The sequence below is a fragment of the Anabrus simplex genome, chromosome 2 (genome assembly GCF_040414725.1).
Source record: "Anabrus simplex isolate iqAnaSimp1 chromosome 2, ASM4041472v1, whole genome shotgun sequence".
Lineage (NCBI taxonomy): Eukaryota > Metazoa > Arthropoda > Insecta > Orthoptera > Tettigoniidae > Anabrus > Anabrus simplex.
The window spans coordinates 95,815,038-95,836,516 of record NC_090266.1 but is presented as its reverse complement, the minus strand read 5'-3'; the positions used below and the strand labels follow the sequence as shown (position 1 = coordinate 95,836,516).

Sequence of the window (21,479 nt, the reverse complement as noted above, 5' to 3'; positions counted from 1 at the left end):
TCTACTAATTTTGCAATATCCAGTTCTATAACAATATGAAAAATCACTCTTCTTTCTTCTTCCACCACTGAAGTTCGGACTGAATATCTGAAGCATTCTTATGTGGTTTTAGCCAAATTGTTGCCTGCTAAGTTTCTGCTGTCTATTGGTTTTGATCACTTGAATAATTCTATTCTTAGTTAGATTTCTAATCTGATTGTGTAGGAGATGGGAAGAGAATGAATAATGGTGATGAACAATTGAAAGAAAAATAGGAATAATATTCACACAACATTTACACTCACGAGGGAACTACTGTAGGATTATGAAAGAATGAAAGACCAAGGCAAGCAAATATACTATCATGTAGGAATAGCATACTAAAGATGAACTCGCATATAAAGTCAAGAAACTGAACCCACATGCAAGTATCTTGAGAGCAAGATTGAAGACAAAGAAATCCAATCCAAGAAGAAGCTCACACCAGATAGAGAATAAAATTTTGATGAAAATGGAGGAGTAGGGTCTAGACAGAGAACTTGGAGTGAGTTTTTCATACAAAGGAATGAGATGAATATAAACTGAAAAATAAAAGGGAAAAGATGTGTACAGATATATAGACGAATACATTGCAGATAGTACCTGGAAGAGACAAAGAAACTGGGGATACATCACTCGACTCAGAAAGCTGGAAGAGAATTTAAACTACCTGAGAAGCACACACGATTATAATAGATAGCTTGACAGACTCATGAAAGGGAAAGGGTATTTTTAGGAGTGAAATATTGCACTCAATCATTGTCCTTTTGACAGTGAGATGGAATAAACTCTTTTGAGACAGCTAAATAAAGGGTCATATAACTTAATGTTGCTTAGAGGGACTTATCTAATATAAAAATTGGGAAAGAAGAAAGTAATCAAACTTTTGACCTGTACGAACTGAAATCTATCAGATCATCATCATTTGACAGACCAGAATATAATACTGAATACAAGAAGCATTAAAGGAAAATTTTATTTTTGGATGTGGGGAAAGGTCAAACAATATAGTTTTTATATGTAACTGCAGAATATATGGTATGTATATGAGTAATGTACAGGGAACTATCTCACTCCTTAATTCCCTAGCATGTCTCATCAATAATGCCAAGGCCACCTATGATGGATGATGATGGACCTGTTGAAAATCCAACCAAACTTCAATTTGAGGACTCTGAGGAGGCTGACCCTGGAGCAACACATTGACAAAAATGTATGGAATGGAAGTGATGAAGTTGAAGATGTAGTTCATTACAGAAAGAGACAGCAGCTTCCCATTGGAAAACTGATACAACTGTCTGCAGCAAAGCAAAGAAGACGGTAACTGCAATAAAAATGCTCAGTGTCCAAACATCTACACAAAATGTGATGCACACAAGGGCAAGCAGGACATCTACCAAATTGTCATATCCAGATATGATAAAGTAGAACACTTCTATGGAATTAATAGCAAAAAGGGAAACATGCATTCTGATTGGATGAGAGTGCAGGAACACTGGTAAAATTAGTTCAAGAAGACATCAACAGAAGAATTCACATGCCCTCCAATCCAAACCAGCACTGCTGCTGAGAGACCCGTTACTCCAGTCAACAAATTCAAGGCAGCTTTAAACCTGCTGAGACCAGGAGAGGCCACTGGTCCAGATGATACTGTCACTGAATTGGGGGCTTTTGAAGGTGATATACAGCATACTGATAGACAAGACTCTTCAACCAAATAATCAAAGATATACAAATGTCACATGACTGACAACAAGCATCATGATGCCCTTCTACAAAAAGAAGAGATGTCCCACTGAGTGTGAAAATTATCACACATTTCGTCATCAGATTCACACCATGACGGTGTTCAAGAGTAGGTGTTCTACAAGCAGAACCATGAGAAAGTAAAAGAAGAAAGATGAAAAATGAACAAGGAAAATGAAAATGGAAGGGATTAATAAAGAAAAGCAAAAACAAAATTGGAAACACAACTGGTTGTGATATGACACCTTACACTGTGCCATATTAATTTCATATATATTACATTATGCCTTATAATTTGTTTTATATTCTTATATCTACATATCCCTCTGTATGCTGCCTAGCTCCATTATGTTGCACACTCAAGGCTCAGCACAGTTCTTGATGCTGAACCATATGCCACACTACCATAGTCCATATGTGATGGAACCGTGGCTATGCAGAAATATAGCAGCACCGCTCAGTCACACCCCACATGTTAAGTCTCTTCATGCAGGCAACCTTCAACTAATGGATGTGGGGCAGCCATGCTAGTCTCTTATCAAAAAGGGAACCCAGAAACCGGCAAGTGTCTACCAATGCTAGAGCACTGTTTTGCAAGGGACCTCTGGTTCAGATTAAATTATTCAACATCAACAGAAATGCACAACTGTGATTTCTTACAGTGAACATTGAAAGCCAAGCCTGTTGGGCCTATCTGTAACTCAGTTAATCACAAGCTGATATTGTCTCTCACCAACTGCCATCCTTCCGAATCTGTAATGTAGATCTACATCCAAGGATAGAACAACTATGGTCCCAGCAACTATGCCATTGATGGCCATTGCGAACAGTGTGACACTCAGCACAGATCCCTGTGGTACTCCATATTCAATCATTAAATCCTCAATGATTTGCATTTAGGGTTGTCATCCAGTTTGCAGATGACCTACCAATTGTTCACATATCTTATTCATAAACATTTTCAAAGAAATTGGATAGTAACCAAACATTTCCCTTGATAATATGTTCTAATCCCTTACTCCTTGTCCTATAGATGAATATTTGCCCCTATTTGTCATCTTGAATTCCAATTTTATTTTCATATTGTGATTTCTCCTACTGTTAAACTCAGCTCAAACATATTCGTCTATTTATGTCATCTCTTACCAACATTCCACTGACAGCTTGAAACATATCACAAAATCCATAATCAAGAGCAGAACATATTGTCTCCTTATCCACAAGTCTTCCCAGCACAAAGTTGGCAACATTTTCATAGCATTACTTCTTGAAGTAAAGTTTTTCAAGAATAAAATAATAACAAAATAATAATAAAGTAGAATGATCAATCCACTGAATACTTTCATTATCTTAACATGCAAAATATTCCAAATATTTCACTTGGTGGAAAATATCAATTTTCTCCCCACACAACAAATTCAGGTAACACTTCTCTAGCAATAACACAGGCACACAAAGTACAACCCACTCTCCTTCCTCCTCTTCACTCCACCCGTCCATTACCGCATCAGTACTTCACTAGAAGCAGAAAGGTTAGTCGATCAGACGTAACCGGAACAGGTGGATCAAACTAACATCAGACTGGATGAGTAGGTTTGACCACAATGATGGGGTATTATCTTTATAATTATCAATGCAGGCTCTAACATTCGTCATTCTAATTTTTTTCTTTTTATTCAATTACAGACAATATTCATAAACCATTCCAAGGTAGAACAACAAAACAACAAGAACAGTAGTCTAATAAGAACAGCATAAAAAATCCAGGAAGCATTTTGTTAGAGGAGCAGTGGCTTATGAAGGATATTTGGCAATATAATTTCAACACACACAATATTTAACCCATAATTGTACTAAATTCCTTAAAAAATAGTATTATCCAACCTCACTTCTTTCCACATGGGATATTCAAGCTTTGCATGATTGAAAACATACCACAGTTCTGGTTTTGTTTCTGCCAGACATACGACATAGGTGATTAAATAGCACCTTAGGATGAACTTAATTTTTACAAACATTATTAACTTTATGATTCATCCACTAATTGATGAAGATCCAATTTTTGCTTTGAACAATTCTTAGTTAAATGCAGATAATTTTTATTGCATTCATGTCACAAATTTTGGTTTTATTCAATGTACACATTTTAAACCCATGTACAAAGGATCTACAGAAAAACTGTTTTACAAAAGAATATTTTAGAAAAAGACCACTTTGTACAGTATTTTCAAATGTTTAACTCAAACAAGGCCTTGGACTTGACCTTAAGATTGTCAATAGGCTGAAGATGCCCAAAAAGTGCAAAACATGTACCTAAAAAGTTTATGTAATTCATGTAGAATTTAATCACTATAAACTGTGAATTGTATTGAATAGGTGGATAGAGTAAATTTTATTCTTGAAAGAAATTTACTAATTGGTATCATCAATACAGAACAGACATGAGATTTGTTACTTGTAACATTACTTCCTTGTCAGAAATCACCCAGAACAAATCATGCTGCTTTCATTTCAGATTTACCTAGTACTCCTATCGAGTAGTCCTGGTTAAGGTCGCATACATTGGAACCATACTCTAATTGTGGTCTTACTAGAAACTTATACGCCCTCTTCCTTACATACATACTACAGTACAAACCCTAAATACTCCCATACGCATGTGAAAAGAACTGTAATCTTTCTTAACAACATTAATATAATTATCCAAAAGAAGATAATTCTATATATTAGCTCCTAGGTACATGCAGTATTTGCCATGAGGTACAATCACACAACCAACACAATAATTAAAACTGAGAGAATTTTTCCTCTTGGTGAAACTTATAACTGGACTTTTGTGGATCCTCTTGTAAATTTATTTCTTATAATTGCACTTCAGAACAGAATAAAAATGAAATTTATAGCTTATAACATACCACTTACTTGAGCAGCTCGTCTCCTTCCTCCTAGGTCTTCCCAGCCTAATTTTGCAACATTTTTGTAACACTAACCTTTTGTTGGATATCACCCAGAACATATCGAGCTGTTTTCTTTAGATTTTGTCAAGTTCTTGAATCAGGTAATCCTGGTGAGGGTCCCACACACTGAAACCATAATCTACTTTGTGTCTTACCAGAGATTTATATGCTCTCTCCTTTCGATCCTTACTACAGTCCTTAAATACCCTCATAACCATAGGCATACAATCCCATTTATATGATTACACCAATGAAGATCTTCCCTTATCTTAACACATAGGTACTTGAGGTTATCCCAAAATGAACTTTCACCCTATCAACCAAGTAATTAAATCTGAGAGAACTTTTCCTATTTGTTAAACCCACAACCTCAGTTTTAAGCCTGTTTTTCATCATAACATTGCCTACTGCCCATCTTACAACATTACTGACATCATTTTGCTGTTGCTCGCAGTTTTGTAACTTATTTATTACACTATACAGAACAGCATCACCCCAAAAAGCCTCATCTCTAATTCCATGCCTTTAATGATACCTATCATTATATATATAAGAAAACATGAAGGTCCTATAATAATGCCTTGAGGAATCCCCTCTTAATTATCACAGGGTCTGATAAAGCTTCACCGATTCTAATTCTCTGACTTCTATTTTATAGAAATATAGCCACACATTCAGTCACTCTTTTGTCTAGTCCAATTGCAGTCATTTTTGCCAGTAGCCTCCAATGATCTACCTTATCAACTGCTTTAGGTTTGATTTGGCCTTCTGATTCCAAGATATCTGCTATGTCTTGCTGGAATCCTACAAGTTCACCTTCAGTGGAATAACCTTTCTTAAACAATAACTGCCTTCTGTCAAACCCGTAATTAATTTTACAAACATGTCTAATACAACTGGAAAGATTATTTTCTCAAAGCATACATGCAATGCATGTCAAACTGACTGGCCAGTAATTCTCAGGATTTTGTCTATCAATATTTCCTTACACAGGGTCTAATATGGCAACTCTCCATTCATTTGGTATAGCTACTTCATGCAAATAATAATCAAATAATTTCTTCAGATTTGATACCAAATCCCAGCCCATTGTCTTTAGTATATCCCCAGAAATCTTTCCAATTTCAGCTGCTCTTTTAGGTTTCAAATTTGTATCTTATTGTGAATGTCATCGTTATCATACATAAATTTCTATAGGTACCTTGTTGGTATTAGTCACATCTCCTGTCTGGACATTATACTTAATACCAACAATCTTCACATAATGCTAACTGAATATTTCTGCTTTCTAAAGATCCTCACATACACACTCCCCTTGTTCATTAACTATTCCTGGAATGTCCTTCTTGGAACTCGTTTCTGTCTTAAAGTACCTATACATACCGGTACCACTCCAATTTTTACTAAAATGTGTATGTATGCAAATTATACTTGCCATCATGTTATCCTTAGCTGACTTTTTGCTAGATTCAAATTCCTAAGTTCCTTCAATTTCTGCTTACTTCCACAGCTCAATATCTTTCCAACCTGCACCTCCTTCTTAGTCTCTTTGCTTTTCTGTTATAATATAGTGGGACTTTACCATTCCTAGACAATTTAAGGGTATAAACCTGTTTTCACTTTCCTCAACAGTTGCTTTAAACTCATCCCAGAGTATGTTTACTTTTTTATTTGCCATTCTCCACTGATAAAATTTACTTTTTACAAACTCCCTCATGCATGCTTTATCAGCCACATTGTACTCAATCAATCAATCAATCAATCAATCAATCAATCAATCAATCAATCAATCAATCAATCAATCAATCAATCAATCCTGATCTGCATTTAGGGCAGTCGCCCAGGTGGCAAATTCCCTATCTGTTGTTTTCCTAACCTTTTCTTAAATGATTTCAATGAAATTGGAAATTTATTGAACATCTCCCTTGGTAAGTTATTCCGATCCCTAACTCACCTTCCTATAAATGAATATTTGCCCCAATTTGTCCTCTTGCATTCCTGGTTCGTCTACATATTGTGATCTTTCCTACTTTTAAAGACGCCACTCAAACTTATTTGTCTACTAATGTCAATCCACGCCATTTCTCCGCTCACAGCTCGGAACATACCACTCAGTTGAGCAGCTCGTCTCCTTTCTCCCAGTTCTTCCCAGCCCAAAGTTTGCAACATTTTTGTAATGCTACTCTTTTGTCGGATATCACCCAGAATGAATCGAGCTGGTTTTCTTTGGATTTTTTCCAGTTCTTGAATCAGGTAATCCTGGTGAGGATCCCATACACTGGAACCATACCCTAGTTGGGGTCTTACCAGAGACTTATAAGCCCTCTCCTTTACATCCTTGACACAACCCCTAAACACCCTCATAACCATGTGCAGAGATCTGTATCATTTATTTACATTCTCATTTATGTGATTACCCCAATGAAGATCTTTCCTTATATTAACACCCAAAATGAACTGCCAAACAGTCCTACTTTTAAGACCTTCCTTTCTTTTATATTTATTTTTAACTACAACACAAACAGCTTCATGATCACGAATACCATATTCTACTTCAGTTTCACTATAGAGCTCATCTGGTTTTATTAGCACCATGTGCCAGTATATTCTTCCCTCTAGTTGGTTCCATCACCTTCCGAATCAGCTGACCTTCCCACATTAACTTATTTGCCATTTGTTGGTCATGCTTCCTGTTATTGGCATTACCTTCCCAGTTGACATTCAGTAAAATGATATTGCCTGCTACAATCAAGTTCCTCTCCATATCATTTCCTGCATAGTTGATTATCTTATGAATAATTACGAATCAGCATCAGTGCTAGCCTTTCCCAGTCTGTACACTTCAATGACATCAAGTTGTCTATTATATTTAGAGATGAGCCTTACACCTAGAATTCCACGTTTGTCATCTTAAACATTTTTGTAACTCACAAATTATTTCTTCACCAGAACAAATACTCCCCCTCCTACCACTCCTATCCTATCCCTATGATACGCACTCCAGTTCCGTGAGAAAATTTCTGCGTCTATTATATCATTTCTCAGACATGATTCAACTCCTAATACAATATCTGGTGAGTATATATCTATTAAATTACTTAATTCCATTCCTTTCCTTACAATACATCTACAGTTCAACACTAACATTTCTCTGTCATCCCTGCCTGGCATCCAAATCCCTGTACCCCTATCAGCGCTCCCTAGACGACCGCGTTTCCCTGAATGCACCTCCTTATAACCCTTCTAAACAAATTTCCTAACTTATACGTACCACTGTGGTTTAAGTGAAGGCCATCTGAGCACAGATCCCTACTTCCTACCCATCCATTAGGATCTAGAAATCTCATTCCCACTTTCCCACATACTCACACCTCAGTCTCATTTAAATCCCCAATCACCTTCCTGTCAGTATTCTTCTTAAACTGTATTCCACTTATAACATTCTCCTCTTCCTTAAACTCAACCTGTGCTGCATTTTCCAGAAACCCACACATCCCCAACTATGTTGGTACTTATACCTGCTTGCCTTTCATTGTTGTTACCAATGTGAAACGGTACCACCTTCTCCTTTCCCTCCTCCTTCTCTTTTACTTTCCTCAACATCTGCCTTAACCTAATCCCTGGATAACACTCTATCCTGGTTCCCTTTCCTCCACACACTTTCCCCACACTTCTAACAATGGAATGCCCCATGAGTCAGAGCCTCAACGCTACCCACCTCATTTGATACCCTCCCCTCCTGGTCAGTCCTATCTTATCTGAAGGCTGCACAAGCTACTTCCTCCTCCCTTTTTTCCTCCCATGACCCTTCACCACCTGTCCTTTCCTATCCTATACTCTACGTTTCCCTTTCCTACCTTTCCTTTCCTTCTACTTCCATACTTCTTAGCAACAATTCCCTGTTCCTCATCCTCCCTCTGTTGTTCTACCTGTAGTGACTCGTACCTATTTTATAACAGATATTCGTCCTGAATTCTTATCCTGAATCAAGCCCTTAGCCTGCGATACCCATCCCCTTAAAACATTAGACCACCTCTCTTCTACAGTTGTCCCCTTTCCTCCCATAGCTATTTTACCCCTACTGTCCCCTGTACGTTGTTTAAGAGAAGTCCAACTTCTTTCCTGTCCTCTGAGAGAATCCTAACTATCTCCCTCAAAATCTCGAACTCCTCACTCAAACTCCTTAATACCTGGCCACACCCGCAGTTCGTACACTTGCACACCTTAAACATTCTTTACAGAATATTGAAACTAAAATTTAAAAAACTTATTCTGTGCAAAAAAATGAAAAAAGAAATATTGTCCAAGATAGTGCACAAAGATCACATGACAATAAGATAATTAATATAGTACTAGAATCCAATACAACATAGTTTTACTGTACTGTATTTTTCTCCTATAACACCCTAACAGGATGAAAAGTGCCAGTAATTACTGAATACCAAAATAAATACACAAGAATTACACAACTCTAACCTGATTACAACAACAGAACACTAGTAAAATTTTTCCTAGAGATATTTCTACTACTGGATCACAAATATTTCACAATAACAGAATAAGCACGCTAATTTCTAATAAGATATTACAATACACTACAGTAATTTTTAAACTACGTTCAGGTGTATCCAAATTACAATAGGTTATTACTAAGCACAGAAAGGACAAAAAATTGCAAATAAAATTTGAAATTCGCAACAACTACTCAAGGAATAGAGTACCAACAAATTTAAATGCATAGACAGATTATTATTAGTACTATTTTATCCTACTAACAGGAATGAAGACTGCCGTCCATCTCACAACATTGTTTAAGTCTCGCTGCAATCGCTCATAATCCTGCAATTCATTTACTATTCTATACAGTATAACATCATCAGCAAATAGACTTGTCGCTGATTCTAGTTCTTTACTCATATCATTTATATACATTATATACAACACTACCTGGCTTTCTGGTATTATCTCAACTCAACACCAGTGGGGATTTGGGGAAATCTACCAATATATATTGAGAATTTCATATCCCTATGAACCTTTCAAGTCCGAGTAGGGAATGCATTATCGCAGTATTACATTCAAGGTTTTTGATAGAGTAAACCATGCAATATTACTGACAAAAATGAGGGCTATTGGACTAGCCAAAATAATGGGAAAATGGGTGGCTACATTTCTAAAAAATAGAACTCAGAGAATTAGAGTAGGTAAAGCATTATCTGATCCTGTATAGATTATTTGACCTTTATGCATTCTTATGTGTTTTCTTATGTTTTCCTACATATATATAATTGATATAGCAGTAAATTATACTGCTATACTGCTATATCATTTATATATATGTAAATTATACTGCTATATCATTTATATATATGTAGGAAAACATAAGAAAACACATAAGAATACATAAAGGTCAAATAATCTATACAGGATCAGATAATGCTTTACCTACTCTAATTCTCTGAGTTCTATTTTATAGAAATGTAGCCACCCATTTTCCCACTATTTTGGCTAGTCCAATAGCCCTCATTTTTGTCAGTAATATTGCATGGTTTACCCTATCAAAAACCTTGAATGTAATACTGCGATAATGCATTCCCTACTCGGACTTGAAAGGTTCATAGGGATATGAAATTCTCAATATATATTGGTAGATTTCCCCAAATCCCCACTGGTGTTGAGTTGAGATAATACCAGAAAGCCAGGTAGTGTTGTAAGCCTTGTCCAAATCAATAAGCATGGCGACTAACTGCTTCTTGAAAAGAAAGAACCCATGACTGGCATCCTCCAATCTAACTAGACGATTGGTGGCAGCGGGATGAGAGTGAAAACCACACTGGTATTTTAGTCAGGAGACCTCTCTCTCTTAAAGCCCACAAATGTTACAGGTTCCACATCCTTTCAAACAGCTCACACACATCATTTTTAATGCATATGGGCTTATAAGTATCCAGAAGCTTTGGACCCTTCCTCCCCATCATTACATATTCTGTTGAAAAGGGTGAGGATATCTCTGAGACATCGGTCACTCAAATGTTTCAGCATTTGATTATGGATTTTGTCCAGTCCGGAAGTGGTATCCATGCACAGCATGAGTGCACTTCTCAATTTTCACTCTGTGTAAGGGACATCATGAGAATACAAAGCACTAGAGGCTGTCTCATGCTTAATAGGCAGAAACTGCATTCGCTATAGTGATATCCTTCAAAGGCACTTGAATAAATTCCTGTGTTCCAGCACGGATGAAGCTACTGGTTCTGCTGAAATTAAAAGTGAAAAGTCATCTTCATCATCACTTTTCTCCCTGTTTCTACTACCATGCTATGTGTATTGATAACTCGAACGTAATGTTTAGGCCTACTACAATGCGATGGTTAGAGTTTTATATTAAGAAGTAAACTAAGAGTAAAATGTACATTTTTTAAAAGGAAACAATTTTAAGTTACTAAAATGTTACCCATTGCAAGTAATTCAATTACATTTAGCCTACTCAGTTACATGCCAACACTCTCTGTAATATATATTTTATTCAAAAGTAAAATTATGCTTTTCAAGTTCTTTTCAAAAATTTAGTACAGCAAACTATTGTGTTTAATTACATATTAAAAAGTGTACTGGTAACTGAAAATAGAATTTATAGTGGTAGAACAGTATGAGAACAATCATTATTGATACCAAGAACACTCTGCACAAGAGAAAGAGTGAATTGGTTTCGTGACAGTGAGTTGCAAGTATTAGAGATGTAGAGGTAGAATAGTAATACAATATGAGCAAGGACAAGTAAATAATGTAATGCATTACTTTTGGGTTACTTACCATTATCAAGACATTTATAAACTGTGTAAATCAGCACGCCGACAGAAATAAGAAATACAGTCAGGTAGATTTTGTCCTTGGTGTACATCTTGAAATGGACCACTCCTAGACCTAATTGAGAAAATTAATATATATAAGTTAGATTTCAACAACCAGCTAACAAAATTTCTCTTCATACCTGATAAATTGTCTATTTAACCAAAAAATACATTTCTCACCCACATGGAACAGACTTAATTCCATTTAAATACAGTTCCTCTATCCTTATGCTCAATGACAAGAAGTAGCATAAACAGTATCTGTGATATGACCCCTGGTGAAAGAGTAATATTGAATGACATAAGCAGATGGTTACAAAGCATTGTGTCATGGAATAAACTACACCACTCAAAGCAGTCCAAACAGCATGAAATCACATTCTTTAAAAAATTAAAATAAGTAACATCTTTCTGAAAAATGTACAGTAATCATTCAGGTGTGGAAATAACTAGTCCTGCAGTTTTGATGTTAAGGTGTAGAGAAATAACCAACCTCAACACCACATAACCTCCCTTGGGCACTTTTCTCTCTTTCTCTCTCTACTAATTTTGCAGTATCCAGTTACATAACAAAATGAAAAATCACTCTTCTTTCTTCTTCCACCAAAGAAGTTTGGACTGAATATCTGAAGCATGCTTATGTGCTTTTTGCCAAATTTTAACCTATTAAGTTGCTGTTGTCTATTGGTTATGATCACTTGAATAACTCTATTCTTAATTAGATTTCTAATCAGATTGTATAGGAGATGGGAAGAGAATGAATCATGGTGATGAACAGCTGAAAGAAAAATAGGAATAATATTCACACAACATTTACACTCATGATGATATTGATTGTTGTTTTAAGGGGCCTAACATTGAAGGTCATTGGCCCCTTACACTCATGAGGGAACTACTGTAGCAGTATGAAAGAATGAAGAACAAAGCAAACAAACATACTATTGTGAAGGAATAGCATATTTATGATGTGCTCAGGTATAAATACTCCTCAAATAACTTGAGACCAAGAATGAAGACAAAGAAATCCAATCCAAGAAGACCCTCACACCAGATACAGAATGAAAATTTGATTAAAATAGAGAAGTAGAGTCCAGACAGAGAACTTAGGGTGAGTTTTTCATACAAAGGAATGAGATAAACATAAACTTAAAAAAAAAGGAAAAAGATATGTACATAAATATAAGGTAGACCCATACATTCCAGATAATACCTGAAGAGACAAAGGAAATGGGGATTCATCACTCAACTCAGAAAGCTGGAAGAGAATTTAAACTACCTGTGAAGCACACATGATGATAATAGATGGCTTGACAGATTTATGAAAGGGAAAATGTATTTGAGGAGTGAAATATTGTACTCAATCATTGTCCTATTGATACTGAGATGGAATAAACTCTATTGAGGCAACTAAATAAAGGGTCATATAACTTAATGTTGCTTATAGGGTCTTACCTAATATAAAGGGAAAGAAGTAAGTAATCAAACTTTTGACCTGTACGAAATGAAGTCTATCAGATCATCATCATTTGACATACCAGAATATAATACTGAATGCAATAAGTATTAAAGGAAAAGTTTACTTTTGGATGTGGGGAAAGGCCAAGCAATGCAGTTTTTATATGTAAATGCAGAATATATGGTATCTATATGAGGAATATAACAGGGAACTATCTCAATCCTCAATTCCCTAGCATGCCTCATCAATAATGCCAAGGCAACCTATGATGGATGATGATGGACCTGTTGAAAATCCAACCAAACTTCAATTTGAGGACTCTGAGGAGGCTGACCCTGGAGCAACACATGCAGGAGGATCATACATTGACAAAAATGTATGGAATGGAAGTGAAGTCAAAGAAGTAGTTCATTACAGAACGAGACAACTGTATCGTGAGTTTCTGGAAGGCAGCTTCCAATTGGAAAGCTGATACAATTGTCTGCAGCAAAGCAAGGAAGATGGTAACTGCAATAAAAATTGCTCAGTGTCCAAACCTCTACACAAAACGTGATGCACACAAGGGCAAGCAGGACATAAACCAACTTGTCATATCCAGATATGATAAAGTAGAAGATATCCAACACTTCTATGGCATTAATAGCAAAAAGGGAAACTTGCATTCTGATTTGATGAGAGTGCAGGAATACTGGCAAAATTAGTTAAAGAAGATATCAGCAGAAGAATTCACATGCCCTCCAATCCAAGTCGGCCCTGCTGATGAGGGACACGTTACACCAGTCAACAAATTCAAGGCAGCTTTAAACCAGCTGAGGCCAGGAAAGGCCATTGGTCCAGATGATACCGTCACTGAGTTGGGGGCTTTTGAAGGTGGGATACAGCATACTGATTGACAAGATTCTTCAACTAAATAATCAAAGATGGACAAATGTCACATGACTGGCACCAAGCATCATGATGCCCATCTACAAAAAGAAGAGAAGTCTCACTGAGTATGCCAATTATCACACATTTTGACGTCAGATTCACACAATGAAGGTGTTCAAGAGAAGGTGTTCTACAAGCAGATCTGTGAGATCACCCAATGACCAAAATTCCAAGCTGGATTTATGAGAAATTTTCGATCAAGCAATGCAAAACATGCTACATGGCTTTCATTGAGAATCATCATCAGAAGAGTAAGGAGCTAGAACTTGCTTCCTTAGATCTCAAGAAGGCTTTAGATTATATGCTGTGTAACCTCATCTGGCTGGCATTCCAATAACACTTCATGCTAGGGTACCTTGTCAACTGGGAAGAGCTACTTTATGTAGAGCCAGGGACTTACATTCAAGCTGCTGCAAGAGCATCTGGTAAATCCATTCTTAAATTCAGTATTCATCACCTTTACTCTGGATCATTCTCTCCACTGACAGTGTCATGTTAGCTGAGGAAGACAAGCTAAATCTCCAATTCTTAATCCAGGAATGGAGTGATTGGCTGAGACAGTGGAGACTGAGGCTTAACAAAATGAAGATGGAATATATGATGACATACAAGAGAAATTGGAACAATCCAAATGCATGGTAAGAACCTACCACGAACAGAGAAATGTAAGTGTCTGGTGTCTATGATCCCTGAAATGGAAAACTTACCGAAGAGGTAAATGCAGGAATTTATGTTGATGAAGTGGTGAACAACAACAGACAACGCCAAAACCAATATAAATGGTCCGTTATTGGACATTATAAATCTTCCAGCTAACTCATTCCTGGTTGCCAGCGCCTCACCCCCGTGTGCTAGGCTGGGCTCATCAGTTGGTACCTAGCACACCTACCAAGACGCATGGCCAGTGCATACCGTGGAGGCCATTTTGTAGGCCAATTGCAGCCACCGGCAGCGCCAATGCACTATGAGAGATTTTGTCTCACTACCACAAATTGATGCCTGCTTGGCCATCAGATGGTGTAGATGTCGATTCCCAAAAGGAAATCTGAACATTTGTTCCGAATGAGTAAATTTATAATACCAATATAAATGGTCCGTTATTGGACATTATAAATCTTCCAGCTAACTCATTCCTGGTTGCCAGCGCCTCACCCCAGTGTGCTAGACTGGGCTCGTCAGTGGTACCTAGCACACCTACCAAGACGCATGGCCAGTGCATACCGTGCAGGCCACTGTGTAGGCCAATTGCAGCTACCGGCAGCGCCAATGCACTATGAGAGATTTTGTCTCACTACCACAAATTGATGCCTGCTTGGAAGCAGGTGGTAGTGAGACAGCCCAAAATTCAGATGATTGATTGATTGATTGATTGATTGATTGATTGATTGATTGATTGATCATATAAAATCAAAAATCTTCTGTACTGTCATTCAGCCTGTTTTATTTGGTGCTGCTGAAAGTAGACCAACCACTAGGGAAGCAGAATGTTGACTATGTGTCCGCTGTCCTTTCTGAAATGGACAGCTGACATCCCCAGATAGAATCATATCTCCAATTGAAGAATGAGGAAGTAATTTGGTATTGTACCAATAGAGGAGAAAATTTAAGAGCAGTGGCTAAAATGATTACCCTGGAAATTGTGGAAGAAAGTCAAATGAACGACTGAGCCAACAATGAGTTGAATCACCAAATAATTACCACTAAAGTGTACATTCCAACTTGACATGGCAAACAACACAAAAAATACGGGCAGTGGACACACATTTGCTACTGGGAGAGGCAAGGGGTAAGGAAAAGGAAGAAGATGATACTGTTCTTGTAACATTTTCTCAGTGACAAATTAAATTTCATAAGTAGCTGGAAAATTTAATCATGGATGAAAGTCAGTTGAAATTGGTGAATATCACATTACAACATCCCATTTTTACCACAGTTACATAGTTTGATTGTTGTAAATTTTAAAGTTATTGTTCCACTATACTCTGTATTTATGGTCTATTTAAGTATTACGGTATTCGTTACATTGATTGAGCAAGTATTGAGACTATTGGTATCTTAAGTTTCTGAAACAATCAAGATACTTGTTATTTTGAGGTCTAACATGAATTCAGAAACAGGTGTCCAGTAGTGTAAGAAGAACTATGAAAGGATGGTGAAATTTATATAAGATTACAGTAATTTGAAATAATACCTCCGTGTATTTAAAAAGGTTTTTTTGGCTCTATTTCCAGTTTACAGCAACTTAAGGAGCCTAACATACCTGACAATGACTAATTTAGCTTGTGGATAGAGTTTAATCATCATATCACTGCCAGGCTCAATTGACTGTGTACAGCTATGAGATCTTTCCTCTACTATGTCCTATAACTGGACCTCCTGCCAGCCATTCCCAGTGACAAATTTCTGTCAGGTCTGCATGTAGTCCAGCATTCCAGCTCTCCCTCAGACAGCCCAATAGTCTCTTCCCACTTGGGAGAGAAACCATCAGCTTCAAAGGGCATTTATTAGTACCCATTTTTGAGACATTCCCTGCCCACATGAGATATTTAATTCTCATGTAGCTTATAATGTTTGGATATCTAAGCACTTTATCTCACTTATGATTGTACCGTACCTGCCCATCTCCAGTCATCACTCCTTTAACTGATCTGAAGATCTTCCATAAAACTTTACTTTCACAAGTGAAGAGACACTTGTAATCCTATTTTTGGACATGCCATTTACATTTTCCAGGTACTGCAAATTTCAATATTTAATTTATTTTGATTGATCTAATAAAAGCCTGAAAAATGCTTTGGAAATGCTTTGAAATATTTTATTTTAGTTTTAGCTCATGAAATCCTGTGAAGCCATGCACTCATCTAGCTCTGATGTTCCCACTGTGATCAGCAAAACTAATTCTTCAGTCTGGTATTTAAATATTTACATACTCACCTTAAAATTGACTCACTAAGGGTCAACGCAGCTTCTAAAGAACCTCATAGACATATTCACTATTTTTGTGCTCATGAAAATATAACTGATTCTCTCTCGCTCTCTCTCTACTTCTGCTTGCCACCTCATTTGACTTACATTGAGCCGGCCCCACATTCTAGAAGCAGTGAACCTCTCACTTACCTGAAGGACCTGGGATCAATTCCTGACCAGGTTCTGGATTTTTGCCATGATCTGAAGGCTGGTTGAATCTCATCTTGACATATATTAGAACATTCAAGCAGTTATCTGTCATTGAGTTACAGGCTCTGTCTAGAAAGCCAGGAAAAATGTCCAAGAGGACTCGCGCTGATTGCATGTCACCTCATAAATTGGAGACCCGCAAGCTGAGCAGAGGTCAATTGGTAGGTCAAGTCAAGACCCATTACGATTGTAGTTGCATGTTTGTTTGTTGGTCTTTCTTTGTTTTGTTTTTGCTCTTGCCAGACAACTACGAGATGTTCTGTAGGTATTGTTGTGTCATTTGGCCACTGTGATGACGTCCTCAGCTGTATGGAATAGCTTTCTTGACCTTTAATTTTATGTGGATTCAAACCATAGGGTGTGATGTTTGATATCAAAAATGACCAGGATTCAAATCACAGTCACCTTGGTGAAAAGCCAGCAGTGAAATTACATAGCTTCTGTATTCTGCATTTAATTTTGGATGACTTCAATAATCTTTGTGAATCTGTTTCATAACATAACTTATCCAGAAATAATCAACAGATGTTGGGAAAAGAATGTATATTTATAATTAACTAATATACAGTACTATGTGCAAAATTATTGACAATAGTTTATGCAAAAGAAGCGATGCACCAGATAGGTAAAATAATGTCAGACTCCTATAGAAAAACCATCATGCAATGTACATATCATGTGAAACCAGTTCAAGAGGCCAATGAAAGCAGTAAGTTAGATAAAATGGAGAAAACAGTAAATTCTAAGTATAGATGTTTGTTGTGAAATTCGCAAAAATAAAGCACAGTTTCTAGTAATTTAATTTTTAATAAAGCATAGAAAATTAAGACCAAGTATGTGAACAGAAGAACTTACATACAAAGGAGACAATGAAGGTTGAAATAGGTGAGTTTAAAGACTATATTTACAAAAGTGTCACCAGGGTCGTCTGCCCACTACTTCCGCAGTGATGTCATCCATGCACATTCGAGGGAATGTGACTTTTGGACCTGATCTAGTCTGTGTTTAAAGTTCACTACCATGGTTGCAATTGGTGTAGTTGGTGGAGTGTCCAACATGGTTGTTTGTTGTTTGCCTTCTGCGTCTGTAGGTGAATTATGTTTTAGAATGAGGGCAGACTTTTATATATTGATGTTGACAATTTGCTTCCACTGTAGCTGTCTCTTCCTCAGGTGCTTGCTGCTGTGAGATAGGACTTGACCTGGCCCATCACATGTTGGCTGAAGAGGTGTTCTAACCACATCATGTTGAATGAAGATGAACTTGCTTGCTATCAGTGTTGGGCAAATAAGGAACTTCTTGTGTTTTTGTGTTCATTGTGTTCAGTGGAAGCTAGTTTCAGATTCCTCATCTGGTTCTTAATTTGAAAACAATGGCTGGAATGTCATTAAAGGAGCAGTTCAGGTTAAAAAATTAACTCTTAAGCTGAAGAAAATTAAACGTTATGGGATACATATTTTTTCAGAATCTTTGTGTTGATTGAAGTTTGGTGATGTCATGACAGTGCAGCCAGCCTGTGTTGCTGTTTATGAATCATCATGTACAAGTCGAGCTGAACTGTGTTCAAGTGTTGCATTGAGAAAAATATTTTCCAGGGCAATGCTGTGTCTTAAGTGTCATTCAAGATGCTGGAACAATTTACATTTTCTTGGCCACTAGTTTCCGAAACCAGTCAAATCTCCAGAAAGATGTAAATTTTAGATAGCTAACACCAAATAGCCAGAATTTTACATCCACAAAGTACAGTGCTGTGTGTTCTAGACATTTTGAGGAAGCAGTTTTGAACAATGTTTAATACTGAAGGAAATATTTTGTTGAAACATAAATTTAACCGACTGCTGAAGAGAAATTATGCCTCACCACAGTTTTAAAAGGATGAACTGAAGAAGGCATTAGTCAACAGTTTTTAATGTCTATGTATGAATTGCAAGACATTTATAGCTGCAGCTGTAGCTGGGACAAGTCACAGTGTTCAACAAATAGGCCATTTTTTTGGATTACCATGACAAAAAAATGCAAACAGTGTAAAGTTGTCAAGAAAATACTCAGAAATATAGATGACTTTAATTATGTACCAAGTGATTTATATAATTCTTTGCATTATCCAGTGACATTTATGATTATGATGATGATTATGATGGTGATGATGAAGACAATGAAGTTGTGGGGAAAGAAAAAGTATAATGATAGATCTTGAAATACAGACTGACAGTGAAAATGCTCTTTTGATGTACTTTTTTTGTTTTAGCAGGGTCTACAAATGTTGCTCCATTTTCTCAGTATTTGTCATGGTCCCTTAGGTGCTGTTACTAGAAGAAATTTTGGTTCAACATTAATGGTTATTACTGTTGGTCAAAACAATCATGAGTGTGAATGGGAGTCCACAAACCAAAAATAAATATATACAATTAAGTTCCATTGCTATTACTTCAGCCAATTATTTATTTCGTATAAGATTTGAAACTTTCAGATCTTTCTGCATGCAGGACTACGAATTTCATTTTCATTGAGAAAACAGTATTCTACTCACTAATAAATTTATTTATCCAACCAAATGTTAAAATTGCATATTGCATAAACAAAGCATACTGAATTCGCTGCAAGGTTATGAGACATGCATTTGTGGTGATGGACAGTTCAACTCTCCTGGCTGTCTTGTCTGTTAGGTCTACAGCCCAGAGGCTGGTTGGAAACACAAATAGCAACACCCAAAGCTTTACAGTAGTAGGAAAACCACAATATCCAATGGCAGCACCAGAATGAGGCATACTAGGCAAGATGATGATGATGTTTGTTGTTTAAAGGGCCTAACATCTAAGGTCATTGGCCCCTAGGCAAGATGAGGTGTGAGGTAGTATGCCATTGCTTTCCTCACTGGGCCAGAAAGTGATATTGCAGCATGACTAACCCTATGAGCAACACCTTTCATAACACTCAGATGCACTGGTTGTGCTTCGAATGACATTAATCAGCACCACCCAATCTGACCAACTTCCATACTATCACAGCCAAGGATAAGACTGAAACTTCAGTGGAAGCTATCTTTTGCTCTAGCCTGTGACAAGAGATGGATGCAAAAGTACTGTACCAATCAAGAAATGAGAGCAGGCAGCTCTCCTGGCTATAGTGCATTTGTTACAGCATAATGAATTTGAAAACAGAAAAGTAATTCGACCCTTAGAAATGTTTTGGAACACCTGGAGTTGTATGCTGCTAGGTTTCTGATGACCGCTGGGAAAAATGGGATGAAAATATACACTTTATGTGAAGCATAACAAGATTGATGTAAATAAAAAAGCAATGACAGAACCAACACAAACACTATTCTTCAACTACTTGCATCTACACTATGTGATCAAAAATATCCAGACACCCCCAAAAACATACCTTTTTTATCTTAGGTGTATTGTGCTGCCACCTACTGCCAGTTACTCCATAGCAGCAACCTCAGTAGTCATTTGGCATCATGAGAGAGCAAAATGGGGTGCTCTGCGGAACTCATGGACTTCTAACGTGGTCAGGTGATTGGGTGTCCCTTGTGTCAGAAGTCTGTACGTGAGATTTCCATACTCCTAAACATCCCTAGGTCCAATGTTTCTGATGTGATAGTGAAGTGAAAAGATGAAGGGACATGTACAGCATGAAAGTATATAGGCCGACCTTGTCTGTTGACTGACAGAGACCGCCGACAGTTGAAGAGGGTCGTAAAGTGTAATAGGCAGGCATCTATCCAGACCATCACACAGGAATTCCAAACTGCATCAGGATCCACTCCAAGCACTATGACAGTTTGGCGGGAGGTGAGAAAACATGGATTTCATGGTCGAGCGGCTGCCCATACAACACACATCACGCAGGTCAATGCCAAATGAGGCCTCGCTTGGTGTAAGGAGCATAAACATTGGACGATTGAACAGTGGAAAAATGTTGTGTGGAGTGACGAATCATGGTACACAATGTGGCGATCCGATGGCAGGGTGCGCGTATGGCGAATGCCGGTGAAAGTCATCTGCCAGGGTGTGTAGTGCCAACAGTAAAATTTGGAGGCGGTGGTGTTAGGTGTGGTCGTGCTTTTCATGGAAGGGGCTTTCACCCCTTGTCGTTTTGCATGGCACTACCACAGCACAGGCCTACATTGATGTTTTAAGCACCTTCTTGCTTCCCACTGTTAAGGAGCACTTCGGGGATGGCAATTGCGTCTTTCAACACGATCAAGCACCTGATCATAATCCATGGCCTGTGGTGGAGTGGTTACATGACAATAACATCCCTGTCATGGACTGGCCTGCACAGAGTCCTGACCTGAATCCTATAGAACACCTATGGGATGTTTTGGAATGCCATCTT

General features: G+C 37.4%; 1 protein-coding gene across 1 annotated transcript in view; it reads right to left on the bottom strand.

The window, feature by feature from the left end:
* Positions 1–21,479, bottom strand: part of LOC137498620 (uncharacterized) — a 79,995-nt gene that overhangs the window by 40,694 nt on the left and 17,822 nt on the right. Inside the window, exon 2 of the mRNA XM_068226478.1 lies at positions 11,535–11,645. Coding sequence (XP_068082579.1) covers positions 11,535–11,622 — 88 coding nt within the window. The 5' untranslated portion in view covers positions 11,623–11,645. The remainder of the gene's footprint in view (positions 1–11,534; positions 11,646–21,479) is intronic.